The sequence below is a fragment of the Podarcis gaigeae genome (genome assembly GCF_964106915.1).
Source record: "Podarcis gaigeae genome assembly, chromosome: 4".
NCBI lineage: Eukaryota > Metazoa > Chordata > Lepidosauria > Squamata > Lacertidae > Podarcis > Podarcis gaigeae.
In genome coordinates, this window is record NC_139677.1 from 46,780,327 (window position 1) to 46,800,778 (window position 20,452).

Consider the following 20,452-nt stretch of genomic DNA (forward strand, 5'->3'; position numbering starts at 1 on the left):
TGCAGCTTCATTTCTTTTAGACAGCTTGGTCTGCTTAGCTTTCATTGATGGGACGTTGTCATCTTCCCACTCAGAGTCCAAAGCAAGATGTCCAGGCTCTGTAGCGGAATTGGATCGTCTTTCTCTGTGTTGTCACTTGCCCAAGGGCATACTCAGGAGGGGAGGAAAGCTAAAATTCAATTTTTTGAGGTTTAAGTAGGTGTTCAATTAATTAATTGTGCTTAGAGGAGTGGACCAGAGGATTTAAACCATGATATTTATTATTATTATTATTAAAAATATTTTTTATTAAATATTTTTCTCATTTACAAAAGCACATGCATTGTCTCTTTCTTCAGGTTGTGTTTTCTACAGATCAGTTACATTTGTTGTGAGACATTGGTGTTATATGCAGTATAGGGTTGGGATGAAAAGGGGGGAGACAGGAGAGAGGGGTGGTGGGGTGGTAAAGCTCATGTTCTTTTACTTAGTGTATGTGTGGGGGTTTTGTGTCAGTGTCAATTGGGTAGATTCTCTTTCTATTTGCTTGTTATGTTTCCTTGGTGGTGGCCTAGGGTGTGGTTGATTGTCTTTGTTTGGCTGCAGTGGGATTTGTTTGTACCTGTGGGGGGGGTTGTTGGTTTAAGTTAGCCATATTGAATACTATGTTGTCGGTGGGTTTTTGTTTTTGTCTTGGTGGGCTGCATGTGTGATAAAGGGGAGCCATACCGGTGTGTAGGCATCGTCTTCTATTTGCTCCTGTGTCAGTTTGTCTATTGGTTAGCTTTTCTAGCAAGGCTCTTTCCCATACTACTTGATACCAGTCTTCCATGTTTATTCCTGACAGGACACTCTAGTGTCTGGCTGCTGAGAGTAGGTGGCTTATGACCTCTTTGTAGTGTGACTAGGCATTGTGATCTTGGAAGATGTTCAGTAATGTCAGTTCTGGGGTGACTTCTACTATCTGTTTAGTTATTTTGCTTATTTCTTGTATGACTGCTGTCCAGAAGAGTTGGATTTTGGGGCATTCTCACCACATGTGGAGGTATGTGCTAGTGAAAGCTCATGTCAAAATGAAATGAAGGTCCAGCCTTGCATCAGCTTTCAGAAGGGTATTATTAGAAGATTGGTTTCAGTAAGCCTAATTGAACAAAAATAAGATTCTGCAAATCCACTTGTACTGAACTACCTAGCAGCTATATTTGTGTGGCCATAGACTTCTGCATGTGTATCCATGGGTGGATGAGAATTGGAAATTGCTTAAGTGCTATCTGTGTGATTTCCCCAATCCAATGAGGCAGGGCTGCTGTGCTTAATGCCCCCTGTCTTCCAATTAGCTGAAATCCAGCGATTAGGTGTTTGTGAGGATTCAGTTCCCTGCTCCTCCCCTCCCCCATCATCAACAGCTGTATGTTATAATTTTGGCTTTTTGAAAACAGCTGTGCACCTAGTGTCAACATTGCTCCCCACTATGAATTCACTATGTTCTTTGTTGGTAGTGTTACTCCATCCTCCGCCCCAAATCTTTGTTTTTTAACACACAACCTGACACACAGAAATTATTAAATAGGGGAAGCTTTTCCCAGCACTTATTTTACTGTAATAGGTCAGTGCACTAAATGTCTGGTAGAGCTGTATTTTCCGGTAAATTTGTTTTGTTTTGTAATTCAGTTGTTCACAGTGGCAAAATTGCTTTGGGGCATTAGCACAAATGAAGCTGTCTTGGCTGGCTGTGAAATATGACATGCTAGAGTTGTTAATCCCTGTTAAGGTGCTGGTCTCAAAGGCACACCACATGCGGAGGGCTCAGCATATCATAGGACAGGGCTAAATGTGCCCCTTTTTCCTTATCTTAATGACTCAGTGGAATTAAAATGTCATAGATATGAAATATCTTATGTTGGGGGCAAGTTCACAGACTTAGCTAACACTGCATACGAAAACATCTTACAGTCATGACCCTAATGCCATTTGACTAGCAACAACTTTCACAAAAATCAGTGGGATAAGAAGAGTCCTGCTGGAGCAGACCAAATGTCTAATTTAGGTTCAGCGTTCTGTTTTCCACAATGGTCAAACAGATGCCTTTGGGAAGCCCACAAGCAGGATGTGGCGGCGGGGGGGACGGGGGACACACACCTCTCCTGCAGTTGTTCACAGCAACTGGAAGTAGCATATAGTCGCCACATAATTGTCCCTCTCTGCCTGTGTGCATTTGCGTTTTACTGTATTTTTTTGTTGTGTGCTGAATGTGTGCCTAATGTATTGCACACACTTAACACAGGCTTTCTGAAGACTGTCATGATTTGCCTCTTCACGGTATCTCCCATCCTCTATTAAACAGCTCAGCTGGGCCACCTGCTACCTGCGCTGTTTGCTTGTCTGCTGGCTGTTCCTTGCACTGGAGGTGGTGTGGTTGCCCTTCAGCAGCCAAGCAAATTGCAGCAAGACAACAGTCTTACGTATACAAAAATGTATTTTAGTGAACTGTATATATAAATAAAGAAATAAAGGGGTAAATGTTCACATTTCCCGAAGGGCTATGCCTATGGGTCACGGGTCACCTCTGGGCTCTCAGAATAGGTGTTTCCTTATCCCCTTGCTTTTCATCCCACTTATGCAGTTCAAGTTTTTTCTTGTGCTAAGTGGCTTTACAGGGCCATTGTGTCCCAGAAACAAGGCACTAGTGATCCTTTTGCTTGGATGCTGAACCCTTCCAGTGCCTGCTCCTAGCAATACTTATGGTATCTGCCTACTTAGTGGCTTAGTCAAGTCAGGCCATAAGACTAAGAGACTAAGAGAATCAAATCAATGCTGGGAGATGTTTGGTCAGGTACATATGATTTGCTTGTGTTGGGAAGTACATGATTTTGGAGAAATGTAACCGAAGATGAAAGGCAACGTATACTGAAATAACTATGATAATGTGTATTCTATGTAGAGACACAACCATCTCTGACAAGATAATTACTACTTGAGGTGGCTCCATGTTTGATAACTTGCGAACTTGGTTACCACAGCAGACAACCTGCAATATCAGACTTGTCACCTTGGCGAAAGAAAATTAATGAATATTTAATGTCTCAGACCCGGCAATGACAGAAAGTATTTTCTAGCTCTTGAAGGTCAAAGTCAGAGTTTGTGAAGTACCACCAGCAAGTAATGGCTCTAGGTTATTATTCTACCTCAAACAAGCTTTATACATGCAAGCTTTGTAGCCTTCACATCATTTTGAGGTAATAGCATCTATAGGTATAGATTGGTGTGTGTGTGTGTGTGTGTGTGAGAGAGAGAGAGAGAGAGAGAGAGAGAGAGAGCGCGAGCGCAAAGCATAGTGTATGACTTGTTGTGTTGGATTTATGTATGCATCACAACATATATAACGTCCATTAAGCATGAGTCCATTGAAATTAGCTGTCAGCCTAAATTGGGATAGCTTACAGAAGTGCCTTTAATAAACACTGGATAACTTCTTTCCCACTAATGTCACTGGATGATGTAGCTGCTCTTCACACTCCAGAATAAAGCCAAGAATGTTCTTACACCTCTGCTTATAGAATCATAGAATTGTGTAGTTGAAAGGATCCCAAGGGTCATCTTGTCCAGCCCCCTGCAATGTAGAAATCACAGCTAAATACTTCTTGACAGATGGTCATCCAACCTCTGTTTAAAATCCTCCAATGAAGTTCAGAAAGTTCTTCCTAAGGTTTAGTTGGATCTCCTTTCTTGTAATTTGGATCTATTGGTTTGGGACCTACCCTCTGGAGCAGCAGAAAACAAGCTTGCTCCAGCTCCCATGTGACAGCCCTTCCGATATTTTAAGATGACTGTCATATCTCCTCTCGGTCTCCTCTGTTTCAAGCTAAAAATACCCAGATCCCTCAACCATTCCTCATAAAGCTTGGCTTCAAGACCCTTTTATCATTTTGGTTGCTTTCTTCTGCACATGTTCCAGTTTGTCAATATCCTTCTTGAAATGTGCCCCAAACTGGACACAGTACTCCAGGTGGGGTGTGACCAAGGCATACTAGGTTGGTACTATTACTTCCCTTGATAAGCATCCCCTCAATTCCTTCATCCAAGTCATTTATAAAGAAGTTGAGCAACACAATGCCCAGGACAGGACCCTGTAGCACTCCACATATCCCTTTTTTCAAAGATGATGAACCTATGGTGAGCACTCTCTAGGCTCGGTCAGTCCACCAACTACAAATCCATCTCACAGTAACATCATCTAGCCCACATTTTACCAGCTTCTCCACAAGAATATCATGGGGGACTTAGTCAGAAGCCTTTCTGAAATCAAGATATAGTACACCCTCAGCATTTCCCTGATCCACCAAGCTTGCAAATTCTATTTTTTAAAAAATAATAATATTAGTCTGACATGACTTGTTTTTTAGAAACTCATGTTGGCTCTCAGTAATCACAGCAACCTTCTCCAAGTGCTCACAAACCCGCTGTTTAATATTTGTTCTAGGAACTTTCTCGGTATTGATATTAAGCCAACTGGTCAGTAGTTGCTGCGTCCTCTCCTCTGCCCTGTACCTTTTTGGAGATGGGGATAACATTTTCCCACTTTAGTATATATTATATAAATATATATAATGTCTAAATGCTTATACATTCGAAGACTCTAGCCTTCAGTTGTAGTCCTTAACTCCTTACAGTTGCATCTGTACTACATAAAGGAAAATAAGAGTCTTCTGATACATATTTCGTTAAAATACATTTTCTTTACTAGAAATCTGTTCAGTCCAGTATTATTTAAAGTGAATACGGTGAATGTTTATTGTGCCCCATTGTTTGTCTGATTTGTAAAGCAAGCTATACAAAATTCAAATTTGCACCCATTCTTCATAATGGGCATGGGAAGGAAACATGGTATGTGTTTGGTACTGGAAAGGGCTGTTTATAGCTGCCTGATAAAGCTTTTATTGTGCTTGCTTTTGAACACACACATGTACCCATTTATCCTTTTGAAGAATTTTAACAATAATGAAATGCCATAGTTATAATAAAAGCTCAGAAACAGCAAGAAACAGCAACCTGCGAAGATACAACCTATTATGACAGTTATTTAAAGATGGAGTTGCTTTTCTAGCAACACTTGTTCTATCAATAAATTATTGAACCAAGCAGATGCAACTTTTTTGTGCTTAAAAATGCTGACAGTGTTGATGTTTACTAAAAATGGGTTATGGCTTCTTTTCTTCTCTTCTATCTGACCTTGTTCATAATCAAGTGGCTCATTCCCACCAAGCAGGGGGGTGGGGAGTAGAGGCTTGGATTGAAGCTGATGGTCACTGGGTAATTCAGAGGTCAAGTCCTTGGTTATTGCAGATGAAAATTTTCAAGTCCCTAATTAAGAAGCCTTGCTGATTTAAGGATCTTGCAAAAAGAGAGTGTGCATAATGAATAACCTACCACCAATAGTGGAAATGATTGCTTGATGATTCCTGTTGCCCCCTTTTATTAAATTACTGTCTCAGGAATGTAACCAAGGCAATGAAAAATAATGAGTTGGATGTTGAGTCTTTTGCATATTTGTGATGTCCCAGTTATTTTTTCCCCAATCAAAACAAGTATGCTTTAGGTGAGGGGAGCTTTATCTGCAACCTGTAATAGAATAACAAGCTGCAGTAGGACAAGATAGGGAAGCAGGGAGAGGTTAGGCAATGAATGAATACTGAGGATGAGGAGAGGAGAATCAGGAAGGTTAAGGGAAGGTGTTCTGTGTGATAGGTCTTGAACAAAGATGTGAAGAAAGGACAGGTTATTCAGGGCAGAGACAACAACACAGTAGGTGGGTGAATTCATCTGTCATTTTGCTAATTAGCTTGATTACAATGGATTATGGATTATCTTTAGATATGTTAAGAATGCTGGATTCAGAAACAACCATAATGCAGATAAGGGGCACTATGTAAAATTGATTCTCAACTGGAAATGGAGCACAGAGTATCATTTCCTAAATGATGACTTCTTTTTACAATTTAACATTTTATTTTTTTATTACATCTTTTAGAGCTACATTTTCAGACCATGCTTGGAAGAATATGTAAGGATATCTATAAAAATAAACCAAATTAACAAACTCTATTTGTGGTCAACAAGTGCTAAAGGTATTCTCTCTCTCAAGTTTTGTAAGCTTGTTCTCTTAAGTTTGCCATCAACTATGTTGGCGTAGAGAGGCACTCTCCTGATCTTAGGAAGCAGCAGGACAGTACTGATGTGATATGGCATGCACAGTGAACATATCAGTGAATCACTCACTCCCAGTGGCCCCATTTACTTGCCTTCAGTAGACTTGACATGTGTACAAACACTATACAGTTGTGCCTTGGTTTTTGAACAGCTTAGTTCTCGAACGTTTTGGCTCTCAAACGGCGCAAACCCGGAAGTGACTTTTCCAGTTTGTGAATTATTTTTGGAAGCCGAATGTCTGACAGGGCTTCCATGGCTTCCGAATGTTTTGGAAGTCAAATGAATGGACTTCTGGAACGGATTCCATTCGACTTCCAAGGTATGACTGTACATGTGGCTGGGGGAAAATGTGTCCTTTGTAAGGTTCTGGGCTTCTGTGCCATTCTTATCAGGACACTACTATGGCTTGTACAATAGCCAAAGAACATCTTGTGCTTTTGTCAGTGTGGAGGCAGAATACCAAATAATATAATCCCTTTTAAAACAGATTATCCAGCTGTGTCATAGTGAGTCTCTGCAAACCAAGACAACATGTGAACTATGTGGCATGCATCTATGTATTTTTACTATTTTATCATGATTTATGACCTATCTTCATGACCTATTTTTAAAAGCCAGGATTTTTAAAAAAGTCTTTTAAAAAGTCTTTCTGTGTGTGATTCAGCTACTGATAGATGTTGTCATGCATAGGGTTACGATCCTCTTTGTGGCCCAGCTTCTCTGCACTTAAAACAGCTGTGTTAAACACAGAAAATGAAATTTGACTGATAAAGCTTCCTATCACTACATCTGTACATCTCTATTCTAAGAAAACCCTCACTATCTGAATTTATGCGTGGCATTTTCCTGTTCAAGGTGCAGGAATCTTGCCAGGAAAAAAGATGGTACTCTTAAGTAAGCCTTGGATATCTGGCATGATAACACATGGCAGCTTACGTGGAGTGATAATCCAGCTACTGTAAATTTTACAAGTGATGGAAATAGAAGGGTATGCAACGAAGTGCTTTACTTGAACAGGGAATCTCTTGCAAATCTATCTAATAATGGCTACTCTAGGTTTTTATTCCTTTGTGCTTTTTGTAGGTCTGCTTCTCTCTCTCTGCAACAACTATTCAGGGAACACTTTTGTTACTAAGTTGAATTACTGTCACTATATCTGACTGACTAACAAACCCATTCTCAGTATGGATATCTCACCAATATTGAATGGTGGTTGCAGTAACAGCAGTAGCAGCCTGTGTGATGGTGCAGATCTGCCCTCGGGTTACCTGGACAGGGTTGGCAGATACTAGATCTTCCAGCTGTTGATTGCAGATTATGCCCACTAAAGCATTAATTTCTCAGACTATGATTTGCTTCCTCTCCTGAGTGGCACACTTGTTTTAAACAACTGTTTAATGTTTTATGTGAACCAGGCCAGTGTGTTGTTTTTCTCATCCTGCCAAGTTTGCTGCAATTTGCTAGCCATATTGAGTGTCTTTTTAAATGCAGAAATTCAGGGCATACATACTGTAGGTAGGTGCTACAATTTATAGTAAAGTTTCCATATTTATCTCCTCAGTAACTGGTGAGATGTTGATCTTTTCTCCACTTCCTCAGTTTTCTGGATATATGGTAAAAATGCCCCCCACTGCTTAGCAGGATGTTACAGAGGCCTAATACAGATGACTAACTTGACAAGTGGAAGTTATATTGCCACAGATTCGCTTGGTCATTGAAATTAAATAAAGTGTGATTAAAATTGTTTTTCCTGCCATGTGTGTGGAAAATTTGGGGTAATATCAAGTGTAAGGCTTCCCCGTATTAGCCATTCACAGCTTATCAAGTTGTATGTAAAAAGTGCCAAATTGCCACATGATAAATAGTTGCTAATTTATGCTCTCTTTTATCCTATGATTCAGCTTCATTCCAATTAAAATTTCCAAAACAGCATGGACAACATCACCCGTCCTGTACAGCATTGGATTAATAGACAATAACTGAGTTTGAAAGACCTTGTGTTTGAAAGCAAAAGCCCCTTTTGTATGCACAATGTCATTGCACAAAATGCCTCAGATTGTCATTATAGTTTCAAAAAACCCATTTTCTCATTTTTATTATAATTGCTAACCACAAGGTGGCACACATCTTCTGTTTTAAATGCCAATAGGTGCCTACCCCAAGAAGCTAACTTGCCATTCTTCCACACTAAAGCACTAGCTGTTTGGTGTTAGTAACACTAAACAACGCAGCAAAACATGGCTGAGTGTCACAACAAAATGTTGATGCATATCAGTAATTCAAATCCAAACATCAGTTGACTTATTTGATGTGTGGTATATTTATCTATGAAATAGATGTAAGACTGCTCCTAGTTTCCTGCCTTGTTGTTATGGTTGCAAACAACCTTTATTGATTTTTGCTGATTTATTGTGTTTTAGAAGATGTTGTAAATGACATTTTGGTCTGCAGCCCCTATAAGCCCTAGCATAATTGTTTATATATGTTTACACCCAAAATTAATGGACCTGTGACCATGGTCCCAAGGTACAAATCCTGTTACTTTAAAAGTGTGTGTGTGCATGTGGCAACTTGCTTGACTTATTTTTGCTATTTTTGCTCTAGATTTTATGGGATATAAATAAAAGAAACCACAACAAAGGCTCTTAAATTACTTTATATTAAGATGACACAATCCTGAGTATTTCCTATATATCAACCTTCCTGTGAACCACGACAGAGCTTCATCAAGCGATAATTAAGATGAAACTGGGAAAATCCCCAGGACCAGATGGTCTTACCGCTATACACTACAAAAAATTAGAGGAACCATTATTAGCACCTATGAAGACACTCTTAAACAGAATATTAGAAGACGGGAAGATTCCCACCACCTGGAAACAGGCGCACATAGTAGTAATCCCAAAACAAGGACGAAACAAAGAGTTTATAACCAATTATAGACCAATATCATTACTAAACAATGATTACAAGATCTATGCACAAATATTGGCAACAAGATTAAAGACAGTTTTGCAGGATTGTATAAATAAAGAGCAGGCAGGGTTCTTGCCGGGCAGGAAAATGAGTGACAATATAAGAACAGTGATTGATATGATCGAGTATTTAGACATGAAACCAAGTAAGAAGGTAGCCTTTGTTTTTGTGGACGCGGAAAAGGCGTTTGACAAAGTATCATGGAAATTTCTAAAAATATTACTAGACCAGATGGACATGGGAGACCAAATCACAAGAGGGTTAAAAGCAATTTATGAACAACAAGAAGCAAATATAATAATAAATAACGACACAACTGATTATTTTAAAATACAGAAGGGCACCAGGCAAGGGTGCCCACTTTCACCTTTGCTATTCATTTTGGTTTTGGAAATATTAAATCAAGAAATCAGATTGGATCAAGAAATAAATGGAATATCCCTAGGAGAGAAAATATATAAAATAAGGGCATTTGCGGATGATTTAGTTTTAATGGTGGAAAATCCAAAGGAAAGCATAGCAAAGGCTCTAGAAAAAATGGAAAACTTTGGATGGGTATCAGGTTTTGCTTTGAATAAAGAAAAAACGAAACTAATGGTAAAAAATATGGGAGATCAAGAGAAAAAGGAACTGGTAGAAAAATTTGGATTACAAATTGTAAAAAAAGTGAAATATTTAGGCATACAAATAACAATGAAAAATATAAATATGTTTGAAGATAATTATAAAAAAATTTGGGAAGAAACAAAAAGAGAAATGGAAACTTGGACAAGACTGAAATTAACACTCTGGGGTAGAATTTCGGCTATTAAAATGAATATCTTACCAAAACTTCTGTTCCTTTTTCAAATGATTCCCATAATAGGTAAAGATGATTGTTTTAAGAAATGGAAAATGGACTTAACAAAATTTATATGGCAAGGCAAAAAGCCACGGATTAAATATAAATTATTAACTGACATAAAAGAGCAGGGAGGTTTTGGACTCCCAGACCTGAGACTATATTACGATGCAGCATGCTTTACTTGGATCAAGGATTGGATCAAATTGGATAACAGCGACATTTTGGATTTGGAGGGATGGAACAACAGATATGGTTGGCATGCCTATCTAATTTATAACAAAGTGGCAGTCCATAAAGAATTTCTAAGCCATGTAATTAGAAATGCATTATACAAGGTCTGGGTGAGACATAGAAGGTTGTTAGAACCAAAAACTCCATGGTGGGTCTCACCGCTAGAAGTAATATCAGTTAAAAAGAAAAATACTACAGGAAGAATGGCAACTTACCAGCAGCTCCTAAAGGAAGAACAGGGCCAATTAAAACTAAGACCATATGACGAGGTGACCCAATACTGTACCACATGGCTTCAATATCACCAAATTGCACAAATATTTAACCAGGATAAAGTAATAGGATTTGAAAAAGAAGAATCAAAATTACAAAAAGTATTATTACAAAACTCAAAAAAATATATATCCAGAATGTATAATTTATTATTAGAATGGGAATTAAAGGATGAAGAAATAAAAGAAGTTATGATCAAATGGGCATGTGATATAGGATATGTAATTCGGCTGGATCAATGGGAGAAATTATGGAAATATGACATCAAATTCACGGCATGTTATACAATAAGAGAAAATTTTATGAAAATGGTGTACCAATGGTACTTAACTCCAGTAAAATTGGCAAAAATTTACAAATTAAAATCGAATACCTGTTGGAGATGTAAAAAAGAAATAGGAACAATGTTCCACATGTGGTGGGAATGCCGACCCATTAAACAATTCTGGAATGAAATCTATGAAGAACTCAAAAGGATGTTTAAAATATCTTTTAGTAAAAAACCGGAGGCATTCCTTTTAGGTTTAATTACAAATGATATCCCCGAAAATCAAAGGAAAATATTCCTTTATGCAACAACAGCTGCCAGGATGCTTATAGCTAAAAACTGGAAAAGCAGAAAAATTCCATCAGTGAAAGATTGGCAAATTAAATTTTGTGAATACATAAATCTGGCAAGACTTACAGCTTACATAAGGGGACAATCGGACCAGAAACTATTAAAAGAATGGGGTTGTGCTAAAGAGTATATGAAAAAACATTGTTCTGGAGTCAGTATATTGGTATGTAATGAGTGATGCTTTACAGGGTTAAAGAACAAGAAAAATGATGTAAAAAAGCATAAAGATGGAAGTAATCTAATTAGACACAACAATACAGTAAGAGTAAATATCTTTGGAGGTCTTAGAACAAAGGAAGGAAGTCAATTTATGTTTATGTATGTTATGATATGGTTTTGCTTTGTAGATGTGTGTTTTTTCGTTTTTGTGTATTCAATGTTTGTAATTTTTGTTACGATTTTGCATTGAAAATAAAAGCTAAAAAAAAAGAAAAAAAAGAACCATGTCCTTCTCTGTTGAAATTCTCCTCCACCTCAAATATTGAAATGTTGTCCTACCTCATTCCCCAAACCTGGTATAATATTGCTGCTATACCATTCTTGACTTGAGTTTGCTTAGGGGCATTTTGCGAAACCCTAGCCAAAAGAGCTGGTGAGATTAATGATTATGTCTTGTGTGCATGACCTTTGTATTCTAAATAAATTGTTGGTGCTGCTTCGCCACCTCTCCACCTTGTTCCAACTGAGGTTATGTCAACTTAATGTTTTTCACCGTAAGTCAGTATACCTTGCAGCAGGAAGCATTGCTGTTAGAATCCATTCCAGTTCTTCTTTGGGCCATCCTTTCTCTCTCTCTTTCTCTCCCCCTTTCAACCCAAAAGAACAGCTGTTCCTATAACTCTTTCTTTTGTGATCTTAATAGATGGTGTATAAAGGGAACAAGGAAGTCCTGTTAATTGTGCCAGTTGCCAAAGTGTTCATAGGAGACTATGACAGACAAAATCTTACGTAAAGGATGTTGTTAATATCAAAATATTAGCTATTTTATCCTTACTCTCAAACCACCCTATTTCATGTGTTAGTCAAGGATGCCTGCTAGGATTGTACCTTGGTGGATGTGGAAATGTCAATTTTCCAGGGCATGGTTTTAAAGAGTCACTGTGCTACATACGCATTCGTTTTGTCTAAAGCACACCTTTGTGCCTCTGAACAGTTGAAAATTGTGTATTAGATTGACATCACACCTTTAAGCAATCTCTTTCTCCTTGCAGTCATCCTTCTGTTTTGGGAACAAAAGTCAAAGCAGGTCAGTTCTTTGTGTTCATTATTCTGACTCACGAGGTTTCCCCAGCTTGTAATGCCACAGTGGACACTGGCACATTCTGTTGTCATACAGGGAATCTAATTGGGAAGAAATATGATTTCTGTTTTTCTCTGTGTGTTAAAGCTGAGCAAGTAATCTGTAACCCTGGGAAACCAAGAGCTTTTGCCAGGAGGCTAAAAAACACATATAAAGATAAAGTCAGCAAACATCCTGGGAGAAATGTGTGCAGTTCAGTCACACAGCAAATTCAGAAATACCACAACCTCGTTTGTGCCATTATAAAAGGGAATATATGTCATGTGCAAATAAATGGCTCAGAACAGCCATGTTTTAATAGGACTACTTTTTGTGATGTATTTTAAGTCTTGTACACCATATGATCTCTTCTCTGAATTACTGATGGCAGTTAATTTGAAGCTGTATTGGAACCTGAAATAGAGTTATCACAGGCTATCCTTTCCTGCTTTATCTGTCTTGATATTATTATCATTTGCTTCTCTGGTACCCATGGAAACAGCCATTAAGATAGCCACTTTCTCCAAGGAAGAGAGTGTTGTTAATGTCTGACATTTATCCAGCTGTGTAGCTTAGGATACAATTTTACAGGGTTTTAAGATCAATCCATAACTCTGCCTTGAAGCATGTGTAGGAACTAGAATCCATCCAGAAATACAAGATAAAGCAGGAGAAGATTTCTAATTTCCATGCTGCTAGCAGGCACGTGGAAAGCTAAATGTTGTTTAAGAATAGATTGTTGTTTTAAATCTGCTCCCTTATACTTACATTTATTTACTTATATGTGAACTGATTTCTGCGGCTCCATAATTGCATTAGTAATAAGATCATTTTGTTTATCACCAACATTTTTTTTAAAAATGGTACATGTCACAGCCTGTCTTAGACAATTTCACTAAGGATGCATTGCTAACAGATATCTCCCAGTCCCTCTGGAGCCAGGGGAACTTTAATTCTATACATGACGACTAGGATGTTGCCACTCGTCTAAGTAAGAAGCACTTCCTGCCTCTTTCTCACACTCAAACTATTGCTTATGCCCTTTGATTTCCCAAAGTCTTGTGTTTGGGCTGTTTTTCTTCAGAAAACACATGGGGGCTCAAATAATTGAATGCATCTCCCTACAAAAATTCCCTTCACATTGAAAATAAGATGTTGAGGATAACATTCTTTCTGACATCTAGCCTTTTGGCTATAGGATATTTTGTTTGAGTAGAGTGAGAAATGGAGCACTGAGCAGTTTCCTATAGCCCAGACAGAGGTTTACCACTTCGGCAAGAGCTATGTGTTTGTGTCAGAAGCGCAAAGCAATAACTGCATTTGAATGTTGTGGTTTGTTTTGTATTAGGCTGATCATATTTAGATGACAGTGCCAGGTGGCTGGGGGGGGGGTAGCTTGTAACTATTCAAAATATTTTCTGCTCATGCTGTCCCTTAAACCACTGAGCTCTTTCCTTAACCCACCATATTGTTACGTACCCTTCTCCCTCTGGCTCTTCTCTTTCTCTCTAAGCTGTCATTTTGTAACTAGCACAAACTGGTGGATCCCAGTGGCCTCGCTTAAAATACACATTCAGAACTTGGGACAGCTATACAGTTGCAAATATATTTTAAGTGCATTATACAAGACGGCGATGGTGAGCTAATGGGAAATTCAATACAGTTGCACTCTGGTTACGAAGGGACGCGGGTGGTGCTGTGGGTTAAGCCACAGAGCCTAGAACTTGCCAATCGGAAGGTCGGTGGTTCAAATCCCCGCGATGGGGTGAGCTCCCGTTGCTCAGTCCCAGCTCCTGCCAACCTAGCAGTTCGAAAGCATGTCAAAGTGCAAGTAGATAAATAGGTACCGCTCCAGCAGGAAAGTAAATGGCGTTTACGTGTGCTGCTCTGGTTCGCCAGAAGCAGCTTAGTCATGCTGGCCACATGACCTCGAAGCTGTCTGCAGACAAACGCCGGCTCCCTCGGCCAGTAAAGCGAGATGAGTGCCGCAACCCCAGAGTCGGTCACGACTGGATCTAATGGTCAGGGGGTCCCTTTACCTTTACCTTACTCTGGTTACAAACTTAATGCGTTATGGAGGTCCACCCTTAAGCTGAAACTGTTCTTATCCTGGGGTGCACTTTCGCTAACGGGGTCTCCCGCTGTGCGCGCCCCTCTCGTGCACGATTTCTGTTTGCATCCTGGGGCAAAGTTCGCAACCAGGAGCAGCTCCTCCCGGGTTAGTGGAGCTCGTAACCAGAAGCGTTCGTAACCAGAGGTACCACTGTATATATTTTTAAATGTTTTTTAAAAGCATTTTCACAGTGTTTTATTATATATGTCTAGATTCAGCCCTTATCCTTCTTATGTTTCTCTTCATTGTTTAGGCTATGGGACATTTTCCTGTCTAGCTTCATTGTGGCTGCATATCTCCCTTTTTCTTGAAAAAGCTGTTGCTCTTCCACACTTTTTGATGGGTCTTAGGTAGTGCTATGCTGTTCTCTGTTCCTAAGTGATAAAGAATCTGCTGCTACTCTGACCACTTGGTTGAGATGTCACTGACCAGGCTTGTTTGCTAGTAGCTCTATTATTTTCATGGTGGTCCTTTTGTTTATGCTTGGAATTCTGCTTTGCAGCCTCATACCTTATTTGGTTCAAGCCCACCCCCACCCTAAAAAACTCCCAGTAACACCCCAAGCCCACTCAGCATTTAGCAATCAAATTTAATTAAAACATACCTGCATTTCCAAGATATGGAGGTCCAAAGCCAGCATAGTTTTGCCCCCTGAGGTCCATCAGTTATTTATAAGGATTCCCAATAACAGTTATCCAAATGTTACCTTCCTTTCCGGTCTCCCATCAGAATCTTTTAAGTTGCTGGGTCTCACAAAGGCCTAGTCTGAAGCTAAGTGATTTAAGGATTTATGATATGGTACAATCTGACGATCAACCATACAAAGCTTGCCTTGCTATTAAAAAAATCAAAAGCTCATTCTAGGAATGGTTTTCCTCTTCCACAGTCTGCTTTGGCAGTGCCTCATTCACCAAACAAAGAGCTTTTGTCTCATTTTGATGAGAACTTTCTTCTTTTTTGCATGCAAGATTAATGGAAGGGTTTGTTACATGTCAGACTATTTTGCTGCCAGTATGGATGCTCGTCTGTTAGCATGTGCTGTGACTGCCAGCAGAATATCCAGAATCAGTAACAAAAGACTTAAAGCAATAAATATATTTTGGGTACCATTTATTTGGTTTTGCTACTTTTAATATTTTTAAAGCGTTTATCCAACAGAAAAGCATAGGTTATGAAAAGCTATCATACCTGTAAGTGGAACCCTATCAGTATCTGGTCCAATATCCTGGTCTCACAGTAACCAGTTAGATGCCTGTGGGAAGCCTGCAAGCAGAAGCTGAGGGCTGCAGAACCCTCTTTGCTTATGATACCTAGCACCTGGTATCCAGAGGCGTAATGCCTCTGTTAGTGGAGGTAGAACGTAGCCATTGTGGCCTGTAGCCATTGATAGGCGTATTCTCCACGAATTTGCCTAATTTCATTTTAAAGACATTCTTTAGTCCAAGTCAATGACCACCAAAATGCCTTGTGGTAGGGAATTTCACAGTTTATTCTGTGTCAAAAAATACTTTATCCACATATGCCAATCGAATAGCTTTTCTAGTTGCAGAAACGTATGCTAGAAATCTTAGTTTTCCTGTTATTGTTCCTTAAATCATTTTTATGTATCACTTAAAAAGCCACATTCCTCTATACCTGGTGTGGATTATGTGTATTTCTCCTTCTGCAGTGGCATAACCAACGAATCACTGTTTGAAGACTAGTACATAGTGTTTATTTTAAGATATTCAGATGTATGATACTTCATGTGTGCGTATATGTGCAGCTGATTGAAGCAATGTTTCTTTTTGATAATATGTATCACACAGTGATTCTTAAATCTACTCAGTGCAGCAGAGACATTGTAAAACCAGATGCAGATGTATATGGACTGTGAGTCAGCGGCTCTGCCAATATTTTTGTTGCTGTTCACAATGGCGAGGTAATTGCATTATCAATCTTGTTAGTCTAGGGGCATCTAGGGCTTCGTTCTCGCTTTGACTGTGTGGGGGCTCATGTCCAAATGCTGCACAAGCCCATGGCAGCAGGGAGAAGAGGGCCCTAAAAAAAATGCATAGGAGGGATCGTAGCTCAGTGATAGAGCATTGATTGCAGAGGGCCCCAGTTCACTCCTGGAATCTTTACTCAGATTAGATTGAGGACTAACAGTTGCTGAGAATCAAAAAGAGGAAAGTGCTAGTGCTTTTGTGCCCTGTTTTAAACATAGGTTTGTGGCTAGCCATTGTGAGGACAGTGGGACTAGATATGGAACTTTAGTCTGATGGTGAAGAGTGGTTCTTGTGTTATTATATTCTTACAGCAGGTGCTGTGAAAAGCCTCTGCTTGAGACCTCGAAGAGTTGCTGTCAGATTGTTTTATTTGTTTAAAATACTTATATTCTGTGTATACAAACTGATGTACAGATGTAGAGCTCCTTCATAGGCTGGCTATATGCACAAATAGAAGGAATGTGGCCACTGTGCATTAGTTGAGAACAGGGCTAGCACTTGTTATTTCACTCTATATGTGTCTAAACTCTACTATCAACACAGTTCTGAGCAACCTTAAGAACAAAATCCATTTTTTAAATAAATAAATTGAGCAGGGGTATATTGTTGCTTGTTGCCTTTGGCCTTATTGTGAAGGAATTTTTGAAAAAAATGATTAGTTGGGCTATTTTCAATGTGTGATCTTTAGTGTTCCAACCCCAAGGAGGGGAAAAGTTGCTCCGAGTTTCTCGCAATCAAGTGCTAAGCAAAGCCATCCTTGAGTTTGTTTGGAAAGGAGCTGAAATATGTCTTGTCTGAGAATGCAGCAACACCTGTATGTAAACTTTCAAGAATGTCTGCTTGAGAGGTGAAAATTATGAGGAGAGATGGATGAAAGCAGAAGCAGTTCTAGTGATATGAATTTTAAGGAGTGCTTCACAGAAGGAAAGTATTCATGGCTTGAACTGAATCTTGTTTACATCCAAACCAGGCAGTTTTCATTAAATAGCTTTCTGATATGAGGTTTATGTCCTTAGCTTATAAACCAACTGTTGTGAAAAAGAAAAAGGAAAAGACATCAAAGCATCCTTAACCCCTCCCCTCCCAGGCACTACCGTTTGGCTTTTGGCCACAAAGCCTTTAACTGCAGGGTATTTAATTGCACTGTAGAAAGACGTGAATTCAAGAATGGATAAGGTGGCATTCTGCCCAGCTGAAATCTATAAAGCCAGTCTAACTGGGATAAAGAGCCACAAGTTAAATGCTGGACAATCAGTAAAAATGCCCCACACTTAATTTTATAACATAATTGCGTGCTTTATTGATATACACAGTAAAGCAGTATATAATACAATAAGTAAGGCATATATTTGGTGAAATTTGATATGTTGTGAAAAATGCAGTAAAACTGAAGTTTATAAAAATAATTAGTAAATGTTACAGTGTAGATGTTAGAACACAATAGATTATGATACCAAAGTAATAAACCAGTACTGGATAACAATGGTATAACATGCCAAATGATAGTTAGTTAGTTAGTCAGTTACACTGATAAATGTATTACAGTTTAATAGTTTGTGGATATAAGGAACATGAAATATTCCCAAAGAAATGCTTAAAAAGCAGCAATAAAGCTCTTAAAGTCTTTAAATACTTTTGACAGACTCACTTCAAAACTAATGTCTATGAAGGGGAAAAAATGAAAACCCTGATGAAAACAGCCGTGCACTCTTTATTAGTTTCCAAATGTTTAAAGAGAACTTTCAACTTAAAGGCATAAATGAACAAACCCCACCCCATAGATTCTGCACTTTCCTAGGAGAATATGCAGGATGCTTATTGATGAATAAATGGTACAATCCAGCCTAGTATGGGTCAAGTGCCTACTCATGAGGTAATGGCCCCTCCCCTCAGCATGCATCCTTTTGGAAAAACATATCCCTGGGCAAGATGGAGAGCTTGGTGCCGGCAAACTTCCATTCACAATCATGTTTGAGGGAGACTGGTAGCAACAGGGCTCTTAGACCTCAGTGTGTGGGCACTGTGCTCACACCAGGATAGATTGCATCCAAAGTTCTTTAAAAAATATTTGAAAATGTACGTTTGGGGCTTCTTTTGCAAGTTATTACATTTTTAAACTTCTTGTTGTTAAGATGATAAGACCTGTTCACACAATGGACAAGTGGTGATGATGTAATATCTTCTGTATATAATTGTCAGGAACACCACAAAACCAAAGTGAGGTAGAAATAACATGACTACCCATGTTTAATGTTAAAAATAAAATATTTCCCCCCAAGTTTAATTACACTTCGTACAAGAAGAGGTAACAGATTTTACTCTTGCAAAGTATTAATGTAGATTAGATTGATGAAATTCTATTTTCAGACAATGGAATTAAAGGCTGGCGGAAGGGAATGAAATGGTAAAGCTTTTGTTAACAGCACCTCAAAATTTTATAGTAGTAAACCTGAGGAGCTGTTATGTAACATCTATTTTCTGTTATCCCTCTCCTGAGTCATTGTTAATTGTGCGGTATTATTTGTAGAAAGACCTAGGGAGGAACAAAATTACTGGCTATTGTCTTGGATGACCAGCCTCCCATGAAGCAGTGTGGCTACTTTTAACTGTTGATAGAACTGAAGCTGATATAATTGCTCCATGCTATTTCCTGTTTAATTGAAATGTTGTGGCTCCTTGGAATTTGCTGCAAGGCAGATCTCTAGTGACCATTTTGTTTTTAAGAGACTAGGCAATTCCCAATGCTTAAAAATACTGCTACTATAACAATTAAAATTAAATATTAATAATATGAGTAATCAAACTTTCAGGATGGAAGCAGATCATAGGTCGGTCACTATCTGTATTCAAGTCCTCAACACAAACCCCCCTCAAAAAACAAAAACCAAAAAGCAAAAAAAAACAACCCACAAAGATGCAGGGTATATCACTAAAGGTGGCATCGCAGGCTATAAAAGCAAATCAAGACTTCTGCTTTGAAGCATTAAGGTGCTGGCCAGTGTCAGAGGCAGAATACCGGATGATAAAGTCCAAAGGTATAATCCGGTGAGGCAATTCCTATTTTGTGTTTACTAACAACATTCGGGTTCATAGAAGTGGAGGAAACAGCAGGAGCAGAGAATACTGATTCAATTTGTCTTTTTTATTGTTGCAAGCTCTGAAGATAGCATTTGTCATGTAATGTGCTCTTTCATATTATTGCCAACTAGCTGGATAAATTCCTGTAAGACTTAATTTCTACTTGGAAGGAGGTAGAAAAGCTACCTCTACTGGAAGTTCAGGACAATATTATTTTTTTAAGCCAGTGCTAGTCAGACGCAAAACAATGAGAAATGTATGTTAATAGTTTTGGTGTTTCAGAAATTCTCTCTTTGATTCATAAGGAAAAGAACACAGAACATGAATTATGTCTGATACAATTACAGAGCTCAAATGATGCTAAACAAATGCACTGCCTCTTTTTTGTTTTTTATAGGGATTTATATAAACTTTTTTTATATAAAGCACACTTTGTTTACAATCTTTCTTTATAACGGTTATAAATTTTTTTAAACAACCCAAAATGCGTTCCATATAAAGAAATGGCAAGTTATTTAGCTATCAAGATTTTACATGTAGTTTTCTTATAATTTTTTTGTACAATTGCATAGACGTGTAAAACCTGCCATTGTTAACAAAACAATAACAGACTTAAGAAACTACTGAAATCTACAGTATAGTACCACTACCCTTCACAAAAATATAATTTGTTTTCATGTAAACTCTTACAGTCTAATCCTTTTGTCATATGAATATTATAAAAACCATGCGGGTACGCCTGAAGTTGTAAAACACATCTTCTATTCTAACACCTTGTTGTCGGTCATCATGGTCACTAACGTTTCCATTGCTCGGCCCAAGTCATCTGCCATGTGGAAAAGGCTGCCTACATTGTGGCCTGTAA

General features: G+C 38.5%; 1 protein-coding gene and 1 long non-coding RNA gene across 41 annotated transcripts in view; one reads left to right on the forward strand and one right to left on the reverse strand.

Moving 5' to 3' along the window:
• The window catches only part of LOC310842519, a 65,816-nt gene that overhangs the window by 23,133 nt on the left and 22,231 nt on the right, over positions 1–20,452 (forward strand). Inside the window, exon 4 of one of the 14 annotated variants that reach the window (XR_014563130.1) lies at positions 12,341–12,375. The exons of the other annotated variants lie outside the window; for them this stretch is intronic. This is a non-coding gene — a long non-coding RNA (uncharacterized lncRNA). The remainder of the gene's footprint in view (positions 1–12,340; positions 12,376–20,452) is intronic. 14 annotated transcript variants of the gene reach the window in all.
• Positions 17,785–20,452, reverse strand: part of DMD (dystrophin) — a 991,104-nt gene continuing 988,436 nt past the window's right edge. For all 27 annotated transcript variants that reach the window (XM_083734089.1, XM_083734109.1, XM_083734093.1 and 24 more), the window contains one exon: positions 17,785–20,446. In XM_083734089.1, the coding sequence (XP_083590215.1) occupies positions 20,435–20,446 (12 nt within the window). In that variant the 3' untranslated portion in view covers positions 17,785–20,434. The remainder of the gene's footprint in view (positions 20,447–20,452) is intronic.